The sequence below is a fragment of the Emys orbicularis genome, chromosome 4 (genome assembly GCF_028017835.1).
Source record: "Emys orbicularis isolate rEmyOrb1 chromosome 4, rEmyOrb1.hap1, whole genome shotgun sequence".
NCBI lineage: Eukaryota > Metazoa > Chordata > Testudines > Emydidae > Emys > Emys orbicularis.
Genome location: NC_088686.1, coordinates 93598658 through 93611281, shown reverse-complemented (window position 1 = coordinate 93611281; position 12624 = coordinate 93598658). Strand labels below are relative to the sequence as shown.

General features: G+C 41.3%; 1 protein-coding gene across 1 annotated transcript in view; it reads left to right on the top strand.

Annotated features, from left to right (window-relative positions):
• MPPED2 (metallophosphoesterase domain containing 2) overlaps window positions 1-12624 on the top strand; it is a 124893-nt gene that overhangs the window by 37918 nt on the left and 74351 nt on the right. Inside the window, exon 2 of the mRNA XM_065404021.1 lies at window positions 6217-6398. Coding sequence (XP_065260093.1) covers window positions 6217-6398 — 182 coding nt within the window. The remainder of the gene's footprint in view (window positions 1-6216; window positions 6399-12624) is intronic.

Here is a 12624-nt window from a genome sequence, read left to right as displayed (position 1 = left end):
CCATCTAGCTGCCAAAACCTCTAGCTTTCCCCCTTGATAACTTCTGCATCGCAGTTGTGCATTGTCACTAAAATATTTGTGGCATATCTCAAACTGAAAATGTAGAAACAATGCAAAATAAATGAAATTTAATATGAAAATCATTACACAGGGGATGTTGCGATGATTGCAGTATTTATTTTCATTTTCAGTAACACATTAATTTTTAAAATGTAAATGAAGCCACCGCAGAATTTCTAGTCAGCTGCATTAGTGCTGTGGAAGCTAGTCTCACCTTGCTGCAACGTACGTTGGGGCATGCTGAAGACCCTGTCTCTACACTGACACCTAGCTCTCCTGGCCCCCATGTGGCCTTTTGTCAATATAGTTCCATAAGCTACTGTGCTTTGCTCAGGGCTGCCATATTGGCTTAGTGGAGGTAGCTTTATATAGATGGTGATGGACCCATCCACCCACAGCTCTGCTCATTTCCACACTTCTCAAGCTAATATATTAGTGTAATGAGGAGCCTTTAGACAAGGGGTCTTCTATAGGGCAGGAGGTTAGAGCTGGAAAGCTGATGGTAAAAGCACCTTATTTTAAATTGAGCAGTTGTTTTGGGGGGCAGGGTCTATGCATAATATACATACCCCCTATTGCTTCTGATTCGTAAAATCTGTTGTCATAGAATTTATTTCGCATATGTGTTACCCCAGAGCGTGCAGAATTTACCATTACTCTTCTTAATCTTAGAAAGCATTTGATGGTCAGGTATCTAATGGGATATCATTAATTGGGCATAGAGCACTCTAGAATTCTCAGGAAAAAAATGTGAAAAGCATCTAAGTCACTTAGATTCATGAGACCACTTTTGAAAATGGGGTGTAGGCTCGTATGTCATCTAGGTGCTTTAAAATTTTTACCCTAGTCTCACATTCTGGGATGCAGTCCATACTAGTGAGGGGTTGTGTCACCGCCTGCCCCGCACCTTTGGGTGCCTCTCAATGCTTTGCTGTTGTACCTTCCAACCAGGGCTGCTCACAAGCAGCGTACCAGTATGCAGGTCACACCCTGAGTCTGTGTATAGCTGCAACCCTGGTCCAGCAACTCTGACCTCAGCAGCCTGTCAGCAACACTCCAGTCATAACTCCGGCTTTTATCAGCTTTGCTTACTACTTGCAAAGTGACTCCAATACACTCCTAGTCCCAAATTTTCCCAAAACCTTTTCCTTGCCTTTTCCTGGACAGTTCAGATATTAAAGGACCATTGCCCCAGTAAAGGGTCAATATTCAACAATTTGATACTTTTAACTGGAGTTACCAAACAGTTCATTTTAAACACAGCACTGGATTAGTTTAGATTAAAAATAAAACAAGTTTATTTAATTACAGAGAGAGAGAGATTTTAAGTGAGCACAAATATAAGGTATTATGGTTACAAGAAAAATAAAGATAAAATGCTTCCTAGTAGCTAACGTTTAGCAAGCTAGACTTGGTTCAAGGTAAAATCCTTACCACATGTTCCCAGCAACAAATTCTCAGGTCAGGAGCTGCCCGCAAAGTCAAAGGGCCAGTTCCTTTGTTGTTTTAGGTAGAATTGACGAGAGAGAGAAAGAGAGAGATCCTGGGGTATTTTTGCCTCTCACTTTTATAGTCCACTCACCCTTTTGAAAGGCATTTTCCTGAGGGTTACCACTAGTTAAGTTCATTCCCGCTGTGAGGAAGAAGACATGGAGTCTTGTGGTGAAAGAGGTCCCATATTATTATTCTGAAATGCAGCTCGATCTGTTCCTGCCCCCTCCATTGCCAAAGAATGGCCACTTGACAGGTGATTGCCAGTCAACTTTGATAACAGCTGGTTAGTGGAGTCAGCTGGTCCTTTGTCTTTGAGAAACTGGCTGACCCACTCCACAGGTTGTACTCATAATTTCATCTTATGCTCATAACTCTTAATATGCATTTCATACATACATTACACAAGAATATTGATGATCAATGTGTTAGTTTTCAAATGATACCTCACAAGGCATATTTGTATAAATATTATTACAGTAGTGTGTAGGGTGTGAATACAGTGCTGCTTTTGGTCACACCCAGTGCTTTGTATTACCTGGTTACCATATTAATCAAAACAGATGCACATGTGAAAAAAATAATATGCTTTATTTATTTTTGTTAAAAGAAAGCTATGGCTGCCCAGTAAAATCATGCAGCATCAGGCTATATTTCACAAAGTTGGAAACATGTTTGCCATTCCTTCCCCCCTTCCAGATGTGACAGTGGAATAATCTTCAAGGTGTTTTATTCTGCCAGCTGGGATCTTTTTATTCAAAACCTGGGGATGGGCAGGGACAGGGTGCTGAGTGGTTCAGGGAATTGATAAAGGAAAACAGAGCCTTTCTCCTTTCAGTCCTTGGTTCTAATATGGCTCAGGTTGGTAGTGATTAATTAAGGAATTAAATGCCCCTCTCCCATTGGATTTCAGTGTGAATTGGATACGACTCCCTTGGTTCCTTTAAAAATCCCAGCCTGAAATCTGTTATCCTATGGCCATTGAGGGTATGTCTACACAGGAATAAAAGATCCCTCACCCTCGCAAGTTCTCAGAGCTCAGGATCCAGCCTGAGCCCGAATATCTACACAGCAGTTTTACAGCCCTGGAGCCCAAGCCGTGTAAGCCTGACTCAGCTGACCTGGGCCAGCTACAGGCTTTTTTTTGTCCTAGTGTAGACATGCCCTGAGTGGCTACTGTGAAGTGAATAAGTGGTTTCAATGCAGATCCTAATGAACAAGTATGCACATCAGTGGACAGACCAAGGACTGAATGGATATGGAGTGTGATGAGTTTCTTACTCAAGGAGGTAGTTGAGAGTTTCATTGGCATTGTGATGTAGGGGGAGTTTGCATTGCTGCGGCTTATGCTGTAGCTGTGGATAAATAGAGAACTTCAGCTGCCAGGGCTAGCAATACACCATCTTTCCTAAGCCTCTGTTGGTGGAAGAGGATGTTGAAATATTCAGCTTGTCAGGTGATCTGATGGGCTGGGTATAAGAACCTGCAATGGTTTAGTTTCAGATATTTAGTAAACTAGCATTGCTTAATAACCGAGGAAATTAAGCGCAAATCCAGAGGAAAAGCTATGCAGCAACATCATAGTACTCACAAAGAGAAGAAAGGCTCTTAATGAATTTGGATTTTGTTATGCTCTTTAGGTTAGTTATTGCATGCATAGAAAATAACCATAAGCCAGTCTCCAATAATATGCTTTGATGGGATTGCCTGTAGCAGAGCAGATCTTGAAACAACCAGCATGTTTGGGAATGAGCTGGAGGGAGCAGGGAAAAATGTTTACAAGCAAAAGTGGGTGCCACAAGATCCGATGATGCTATTCATCTCTAATGCAGACATACCCGAACAAAGTATGCTACAGCAATGAAAGCAGACATTCATTTCTTGTATTGTCTGGAGGAAACATTCCTAGAAGAAGAGATGTTGATAAGACCGTAGCTGCAGAGACCCATGTATTTACTTGGTAATATATATCTCAAAGTTTTCAATTTAGCCTCAGTAATGGGAAGGAAGATGCCAAATAAGAAAGCACTATTGCTTATAATCACAGTTCTGCCCACGTTGCCAGTGTGATCTCAGTGGATTAGTGAATTTTCTCTGTGGTAAAAGCGTTATTAATTTCTAACCCTTGTGGCGAAAAACCCATTAATTGTGTGTTGGAGTTAGGATTTCTTTTTGGGTTTCCAATTAAACCCATGGTGATAACCAGTTATATGGGCCATATAATCATACAATCTGCTCATTATTTTATTTTTTGGGAAAACAAATATTTGCAGTACTAAAAAAAAAATACAGGAACAAGTGCAAGTAACATACCAAACAGCTCCTTCCCACCTCACCCAACTTGCAAAATAAAGGCCAAGCAAATAAATTCAACTAAATACAATTGAACCTCACTGATTTGCACCAGTACCTGGGAGGTACTTTATGAATGACTGAATTTTACAAATTAGCAAATCAGTGAACAAATGCAACAAAAACTCGATTCATTTATATGACAAGTGAACTGTGGTTTAGGCCTAGTTATTTATGATTGTGCTTCATAGGATACTAGTATGTAGCAATGTGATCTATCCATTCCTAGCACACCCACCTTTGTAGCACTTGGGCACTATTCAGGAAATGTTTTGTAGTATATGCTATAAAGTAAATAAATTCTTGGTAGTAAAAAAAATACTAGCTAGAGTATTCTTCCATTAAGGCCCTGTCTATACAGCAGTTCGTCTTTTGCACTAATGTATTTACGCTAGTGCAAGCCCCATGTGTAGATAGGCTGCACCAGTGTAAAATTAGGTTTGCGGTACTGAAGTTTATCCCAATAGGTTGTCAGGGTATGTTGCACTAGTACGTGCCCCGTTTTGCACTGGGATGGTTTATTGCCCTTAAGAAAGGAAGGATATGGTCTGTCCAGTGGTTGGGGTAGTACTCCAGGACTTGAAGGACACACGTTCAACCCTTTAATCTGTCACAGACTTCCTGTGTGACTGCGGGCAAGTCACTTAATCGCTGTGCCTGTAAAGTAGGGTAATAGCACTTCCCTAACTCACAGGGTTGTTGTGAGTCTAAATTCACTCAGTGATGGGGACTATTTAAGTATCAAAGATAGGGGTTTACATCAGCATAGTTACACGGCTGCAACTTTCCCTAGTTTACACTGATCTTAGACTTCACTGAGGATGGGGAGGGACAGCTAATGAACACACAAACCCACACTTTACACACACACACACGTCACCTGAGTCTGGATTAGGAAGCAGTAGTGAGAATAAAGATCTAAAAATCTTCAGAGTTCTGTACAAGATCCTTTGGCTCCATATAGTATGTGACTCAGTAGAATGTTCCGTTACATACTTTCTGGATATGATCTTGTGGGATATTGCTCCATGTATCTTGTTTTATATTACACAGTTCTGTTATTTGTCAGCTCTTCTTGTGACATTTTCACTGTGTGGTCCAAATTCTCAGCCTGCATAAACTGGCACCACCTCATAGACTTCAACGATGTTCTGCCAATTTACACCAACAAAGAATTTGGACCTATGCATGGAGGTCGTCACACAGCTCAGGACATAAATAGATATATATGCCTATTTAAAAAAAAATAAAGAGGAACACTACTAGGCTTTATGTTTTCTTATTAATTGTCTTATTTCTCTTACAGATAACACATCACATTACTAAAACTGAAGGCATTTTTTAAAAACAAATCAATTTTATTCTTATGCTGGCTGTTCACTTTTTTCCCTTTCATTCAGTTCCATCCTGCAAGGTGCTGAGCACCAGCAAAGCACGTAAGCGTGTGCTTCTCTGTATGCATGTGGCTGGTCCTACTGAGGTCCATGGAGCTATTCATGTGTTTAACATTAAGCATGTAGCTTAGTACTTAGCTTGACTGAAATCCTGTTGCTCAGTCTCTTGCAGGATCGAGCCTATTAGGAGACTATTCTGGCCCAGCTGGCAGTGATGTTATTTAATGGCCTATGCACTTGGTCATTTAATAAGATATGTGGTAGCATCTATTGCAGGGGTAAGCAACCTATGGCATGCGTGCCAAAGGTGGCACGAGAGCTGATTTTCAGTGGCACTCACACTGCTCGGGTCCTGGCCACCGGTCCGGGGGGCTCTGCATTTTAATTTAATTTTAAATGAAGCTTCTTAAACATTTTAAAAACCTTATTTACTTTACATACAACAATAGTTTAGTTATATATTATAGACTTATAGAAAGAGACCTTCTAAAAACGTTCAAATGTATTACTGGCACGTGAAACCTTAAATCAGAGTGAATAAATGAAGACTCAGCACACCACTTCTGAAAGGTTGCCGACCCCTGCTATTGGTTGAGTGAAAAAGGTCTGACTGGATTATACATCTCTAGAATCCATGTTCTCTGATTTCTTCATTGATGTTAATATCAGGACTTGGTGCTAGGCAGGCCATATCATGTATAATTTTTGACGGTCTTGTTTTCCTGTCAGGAAAGTGTTTACCTTTTGGGTTGTTCATGCTGCTGCATTATGGAGTCCTAGACAACGGGACATTTCTGATCTTCCACAGTTTTCTCCCTAAGCACTTTGTGTCTATAGATTTATGTTCATATTTAAAGTAATGCATGTGAGGGTTGTAACCCATGTAACTGTTATGGGCTCTGTTATGTGTCTGCTTTAGGGTCGACCCTATCCCATATGACACTCCAAAACCAACGGGCCACACGCGATTTGTCTGCGTCTCAGACACACACTCCAGAACAGATGGCATCCAGATGCCTTATGGGGACATCCTTCTCCACACAGGCGATTTCACCGAGCTGGGACTGCCCTCCGAGGTTAAGAAGTTTAATGACTGGTTAGGTAAGGAATTATTGCATTTTGGTGACCCCAATTAACCTTTTCTGTCCAAGTGTCACTCACTGCTTTCTAATTGAATTAAAGCACTTGGAGACCCCACCTCCACAACCCCTGCTTCAGTTGTTCCTATGTGATGTGCTCTGTCTAATATGATCGTGTTAATTAAACATGAATTGAGATATTTTGCTTTATCACTGCATTATCTTGGGGTAGGGACCTCTGTCATTCCAAGGCAAGGGTACAGGAGCTATGCGGCAGCTCTGAGTGTACACTGTAAGGGTGGGACTGGATGTGTGCACACAGTATGTCCCACTGGCAGCTGGCATTTCTGTAACTCTGGGTCTGCAGCCAAAAAAACCCTTTTCCCACCACTGGGAGGGGCAGTTTCAAAGGGGTTGTACTAGGCAGTATGTGGTTGTGGTTACTGAATTGAGTGCACCTTTCAGATAAAGGAGGGCTGCCATTTTAACCCTTTGACTGCTGACTCCTGCTATGCTCTGGAATTTCCCAGATGGAAGCACCTATTGCACTGGTGAATTTGCTAGGTGTGTCCTAGTGATCAGTTGATACTGATGGGTCATTAAGAGAATGACAGCAGCTCCGCAAGAATGGGGCAGGTTGCAGCGAGTAGGTTATACTCAGGAGAATGGATTTTCCCATGTGCCAGGCATCATTGTTACACATGATATCATGGGCCAGTTATGTGTTGCCATGTCACTGTTTGCACTAGGGGTATTAAAGACGCTAGGATGGCCCAACAGAGCAAGCAGGTCTTCCAAAATCTCTTCCTTCTCAAAATAAATCTGCAGCATTATATAAAAGCTTTTAAAACCATGGCTGAGTCATTGCACTGTGCCCCAGTCATTGCACTCTCTTTCAGCTGCTGCTGTGTGATGACCACGTCTCTAAAGGCTGTTAATAGCATCATTAAATCCCATTGGATTCTCTTGGCTTTTAGGGAGATGAGAGAGGACTTTTATTTTGGTTCATAAAAAGGAACAAAAGAGCTTTCCTTCCACATCCTTTGCCTTTCTCACCCTCCTCCTTGCTTTTCCTCTCCCTGTCTTGTGCATTTATACTTTCTTACTCTCTTTCCCCCACTTGCTTTCAATGTCTCATAGTTTCTTGTCTTATTTTAAGAATATTTGCCCCTCCTCTGGCTGTTGTATACTGGTTATAATGGCTTCTAGTATTCCTTACAGCCATCCTGCTGTAATTATGCCTCACCACCCTTATGATTAGAAAGTCCTAGTGTATTCAAATGGTTCAAAACACATCCCTTTCTGCAACAGTGTTAGTACAGGGTCAGAATGTGACAGGAGCTTATGTGGGAGTATAGGAGGAGGAGCATACAAAGAGCCATCACTTTTTGTGCAGCCTCCACAAAGGCCTGTCAAAACTGGAGTCCATATGCACAGACGTGTGCAGGGACTCTTGGGGATACATGGTTTCAAAAGAGATTGAATATGCTCCCCCCCCAAAACGAGCCAGTCCCACTAGGGAAGTAGGGAGCACTATTGTTAAAGACGGTTCAGTCTTCAGACCCCTTGTGTGGCAGGCTGCTCCTGGAAGGATTTGCTGTCCTGAGCCCATAGACCCAAGTACCCACTATGGATGGAGCTCAGTGCAGTGTCTAAATATTGAGTCATTACTCCAAAATACCATAGTAGTATCTTGATAAGGATAGTGCTGAGATACAGCACTTTATTTGAAGATGCCAATCTGCGATGCAGGAAGCCAGCACAAGTAAATTTTTTCATTGTTCCATATTGATACCCCTTTTTTTGACAACCAATTATTATGATTCAATTTCATCACATAAGCCCCTCGTGTATGTGCGTAGTATATGTGTGCAGGAGTTACATGTGTATAGCTTAGTACCTTTATTCATATTGCTCTGTGGTTAACATTAATTACATATGTTATCATTCACTGAATAGATACGTTCCAGCCTCCAATATTTATTTAAGGGATTTCTTAGTGTATATATATATATATATGTGTGTGTGTGTTTGTATATGTGTGTATATGTGTATACACATACACAGAGGGCTGGCAGAGGTTGGTGTGGCGTATATGTCTAATAGGCCAGATTCTCTAGTCTTAGGCAGTGAGAGGACCATATGATTTGCCCTTGCACATCTATATTTCCCTCGCATGTTTAAAGGAGATCTCTATTGTATTTCATTCTGGTTTTGGTAGTCCATAGAGTCCACCTGTAACTTCATACACAAAACAGTACCTGCCACTCTGCTTGCGTATTAGAATGAGGCTGCAAATGATTTTTTCCCCACCATATAATGGTTGCAGTTATTCTTAGCTTTCTTTTAGGTGATCTGTTGTCTTGAGTTCTGTTCAGACCTCACAGTGATGAAATTTCCCTACTCTCCTTGGGACGTGCCTGTACACTCCCCTTTATTTATGCAGTGCATAGAGGAACTGAATGGCCCTGTGGAAGAAGGTGGGGGAAGAGTGACAGGGCAACACATCTCTCCTGCCTAGTGTGTAGCCACCTCTCCCCTCTGTGGCTACTGTGAAAAATGTCATCACCATGAAACCATGGAGAAAGGCCATGCCCTGAGCACTGCCCCACCTGCTGCTCTCCATCTCTATAGCGAGCATCCACGAAGGTGCTTGTATAGGGTGAGGTGGTGGTGGTGGTGGGTATTCCTTATAGGTGGCACTCCTGCATTACATGCCCTGCCAGTGTGGATCTGTTGCTATTTTCTCTTCTCCTCTCCTGGAATTAGAGCAGTGTGACTTTAGGCAAGTCACTTGGGGCCAGAATTTTAAAGGCATTTAAGCACTTAACTACTAATGGCTTCAATGGGAGTTAGGCATCTAACTCCCTTAGTCAGTCTGAGCCTCAGTTCGCCATCTGTAAAATGGGGATAATATCACTGCCCTATCTCATAAAAGTGTTGTAAGGAGAAATATAATAAAAATAGTGAGATGCTCAGATAGTGTAGTAATGGGGGCATAGAAATATCTACATATGTTAGAGGTGAGCAAATCATCTTCTGTTTCCTATTCTTAAGATTTATTCTCACTTCTGCACAATGGTATTCCTTTTGTCTCTCATTCGGTCTTAGCTGTTCATCCCATCCTGTCTGTTAGGGTCTGTTCCCGAAACCTTTCTGCACACAGAATTCCCATCAAAGCCTATGGGTGTATCGCAGAAAAGGGTTTTGTACAGCAGGATTGCTAACGCAGGTTAGTGATTCTGCTGTAAAATCCTGGTGTGAAACCAGCCACCTGTAGTTTTCACTGCAAGGTAGCTAGGTCAGGTCAACAGTATACTCCCACCTGTAGTTGACTTGGTCTAATTTATCTCGTGGTAAAACTACAGGGCCTTGCTCCACTGGGATTTTAGAGGGATTGCTAATATACATTGGTTATCCCATTATAAAAACACACCCTTTTGGCAGAAAAACCAAGGCCAAAGTCAAGAGATTAATATCCTACCCCATTTTTACTTGATTAAGAGTTTTGTATGCAGGACTGAGTCCTTCGTTTTGCCTTATGACTCTTAATTTTTGTGCACCTGAAATGCCTGCTGGACACAGTCGGTGTTTTGGCTACATAAGGTATTTAGGTTTGGGTCCTACCTATCTGCGTCATTAATAAATGCAGTGGTGTTGTAGCTGTGTTGGTCCCAGGATATTAGAGACACAAGTTGGGTGCGGTAATATCTTTTATTTGACCGGTTTGTGTTGGTGAGAGAGAGAGAGAAGCTTTCAAGCCTACACAGAGCTCTTCTTCAGGTTCTCTCACCAACAGAAATTGGTCCAATATAACAGTGTTTCTCAACGACTGGTCCATGGACCAATGCTGGTCCCTGAGATCTCACTGACACAGTTTAGGAAAGCAGCAAGCCAGTCCCTGGTATCAAAAAGGTTGAGAAACACTGCAATAGAAGATATTATCTCTCCCACCTTGTTTCATTAATGTCAGCTCTTCTTCCTGTGCCTGTTGTGTTTTTCAGCCTTGGTCCACCATTCATCAAACTCTGCCTTCCACATCATGTCTTCTGCTCCCTATAGTTATGTAGTCTATAGCATAACTTTTGCTAATTCTTATGCTTTTTTCCCTTGACTGATAAATTTTCATTATTGGTTTTGCATGAAACTCTTCTGGGCTTGTGCACTGAATAGCCTCTGTGGTCACTTAGTGATTACACATGCCAGCTGAGGTAATTTATTCACTTTGTTTTGGTGTGAACATGTCCCACGGGTCTTGTAACTGCTGTAATCACTTGACCTTAGTGGCTGTTTAATGCTTTAAACACAGTTATTTTAAATTTATAATTGTTTTCATTAAAAATCCCTTATAGTAACTTAACTGACCTTGCAGTAAACACAGCATTATATGCTGGAGAAGAATTAAGATATTAGGCTTTGGCTAATATACTTCTTTCCAAATATACTTAGTCTATTATTATATTACAGTGCGCATTTTCCCCTTCCCTTCACATTGAGTCATATATGGAAAATTAAACAGAAGAATATGTAATTATAGCATAGTTGACGATATACAGTATGTCCTTTCCCATGTGCTGGGAAGTGACTGAATAAGTCATGAATGCAAAAGTAAAGAGAAAGCAACGCTGAATTTACATAATATATATCTGTAATGAGTGAAGGTATATTTATCCTGTCAGATAGGGCCTGATCTTGCAAACCCTTGCTCACCCTTGAGTAGTCTGCATCAATTTCAATAGTACCATGACTGAGGTACTGTTTGCAGGATCTGTTTCTACACCAGCTGAAGTTCTTCAACCACTTTTTTTTACAAATAATTGCTACTACTGTTTATTTCCTGAAATACTTGTTCTGTTCTTACTTAGGCAAAACTCCCCCATGGGGTGTGCAGGTTCGATGAGTTGGGCTGAATTATGGTCTGTGGCAACCGTGATTTCAATCTGGAATAACTCCTGTGAAGTTGATGGAGTTACCACAAATATACATCACTATAACTGAAAATTGAAAATTTGACTCACTGAAATGTTTGGGAGGGGCAAAATGATTCTTTTATGCTCTCCTTTCATCTTATATGTTCATTGCCAATAGTGTTCCTCTTAGGGTACATCTACACTGCACATTGCTGGTGGCAGCATGTAGGGTATGTGTAGCTACATGCTGCAATGAAAAGCAACTGCATCCACACTGAGACATGTAGCTACATGCATCAGTGAAAGGATTTGGCAGGAGGGAGGCAGCAGGAAAGGACTTTGGCAGCGGGGAGACAGCAGGACCTTACATAATTGTTTTTAGCAATGTAGATGGGGGAGGCACTGCTTGGGTGTGTAGAGGGCTGTGTAGGGTACATACCCACAGAGATCAGGTGTGTCTTTACTCACCTAAGAAGTGCCTCACCATCTATGCTTCTGTTTATACCCATGCTGTGGGGCGTGCAGCGAGTGTACTCTACACATTGATGTAAGGGGTGTACAGTGTAGACGTACCTTTAGGGTTTTCTCTTAATATTGCTGCTGCATGATATAGGTAAGCTGAGGAAACGTGAATGATGTGACATAGTGAGGCAAGTCTGATTTTTGGATTAGGGTCAAATTCTTCTAGTTACATCAGTGTCATCTTTGTTGACTTCAGTAGAAATGCACTGGTGTAAATGAAAGAAGAATTTTGCCTTTATATGCAGTATATTTAGTTTGTCCAATATGTTAGTGAAAGAAATAAAAGCAGAGGACATGTATATTTAAATTTGGTGATTGGCTGGTTACATTGTGCTTATTTGTGTATTGGTGGTAGTTCTGTTAAGGCTTGTTTTACGCTAAGCAAAAAAGTTACTGTGGGTCATGTTGGTATGTGACATTTGATTAAGTTAATGAAAGTAGCAGCTTCAAATGAAACTGTTGACTGTAATGTAGAGTAGATGATAAAGCTGGAAGAGCTATGATAACGCGGTGTTGCTGTAGGAAGTATGAACAGATGACCTGTTCTAATCCACCCTTAGCTTGTCCACGTGAGCCCTTGTCGATATCTAAAAGTGTATCCCACAGTTGTAGGTTGGGTGTCTGCCATTATAGTCTTTGCTTCTTAAAAACCAAACTTATTCTGAAGCAGACAAATGGAACAAAACAATATAATGAGATTTGGAACATTTTCTTATCACTGTTAAAAAAACCCAACATTCAGGGTTATATTCCTGAATAATTCTTCTGGTCACTTTACTTTTGGGAGAGGGGGGAGAGAGAAGGGCAGGGAGAGCT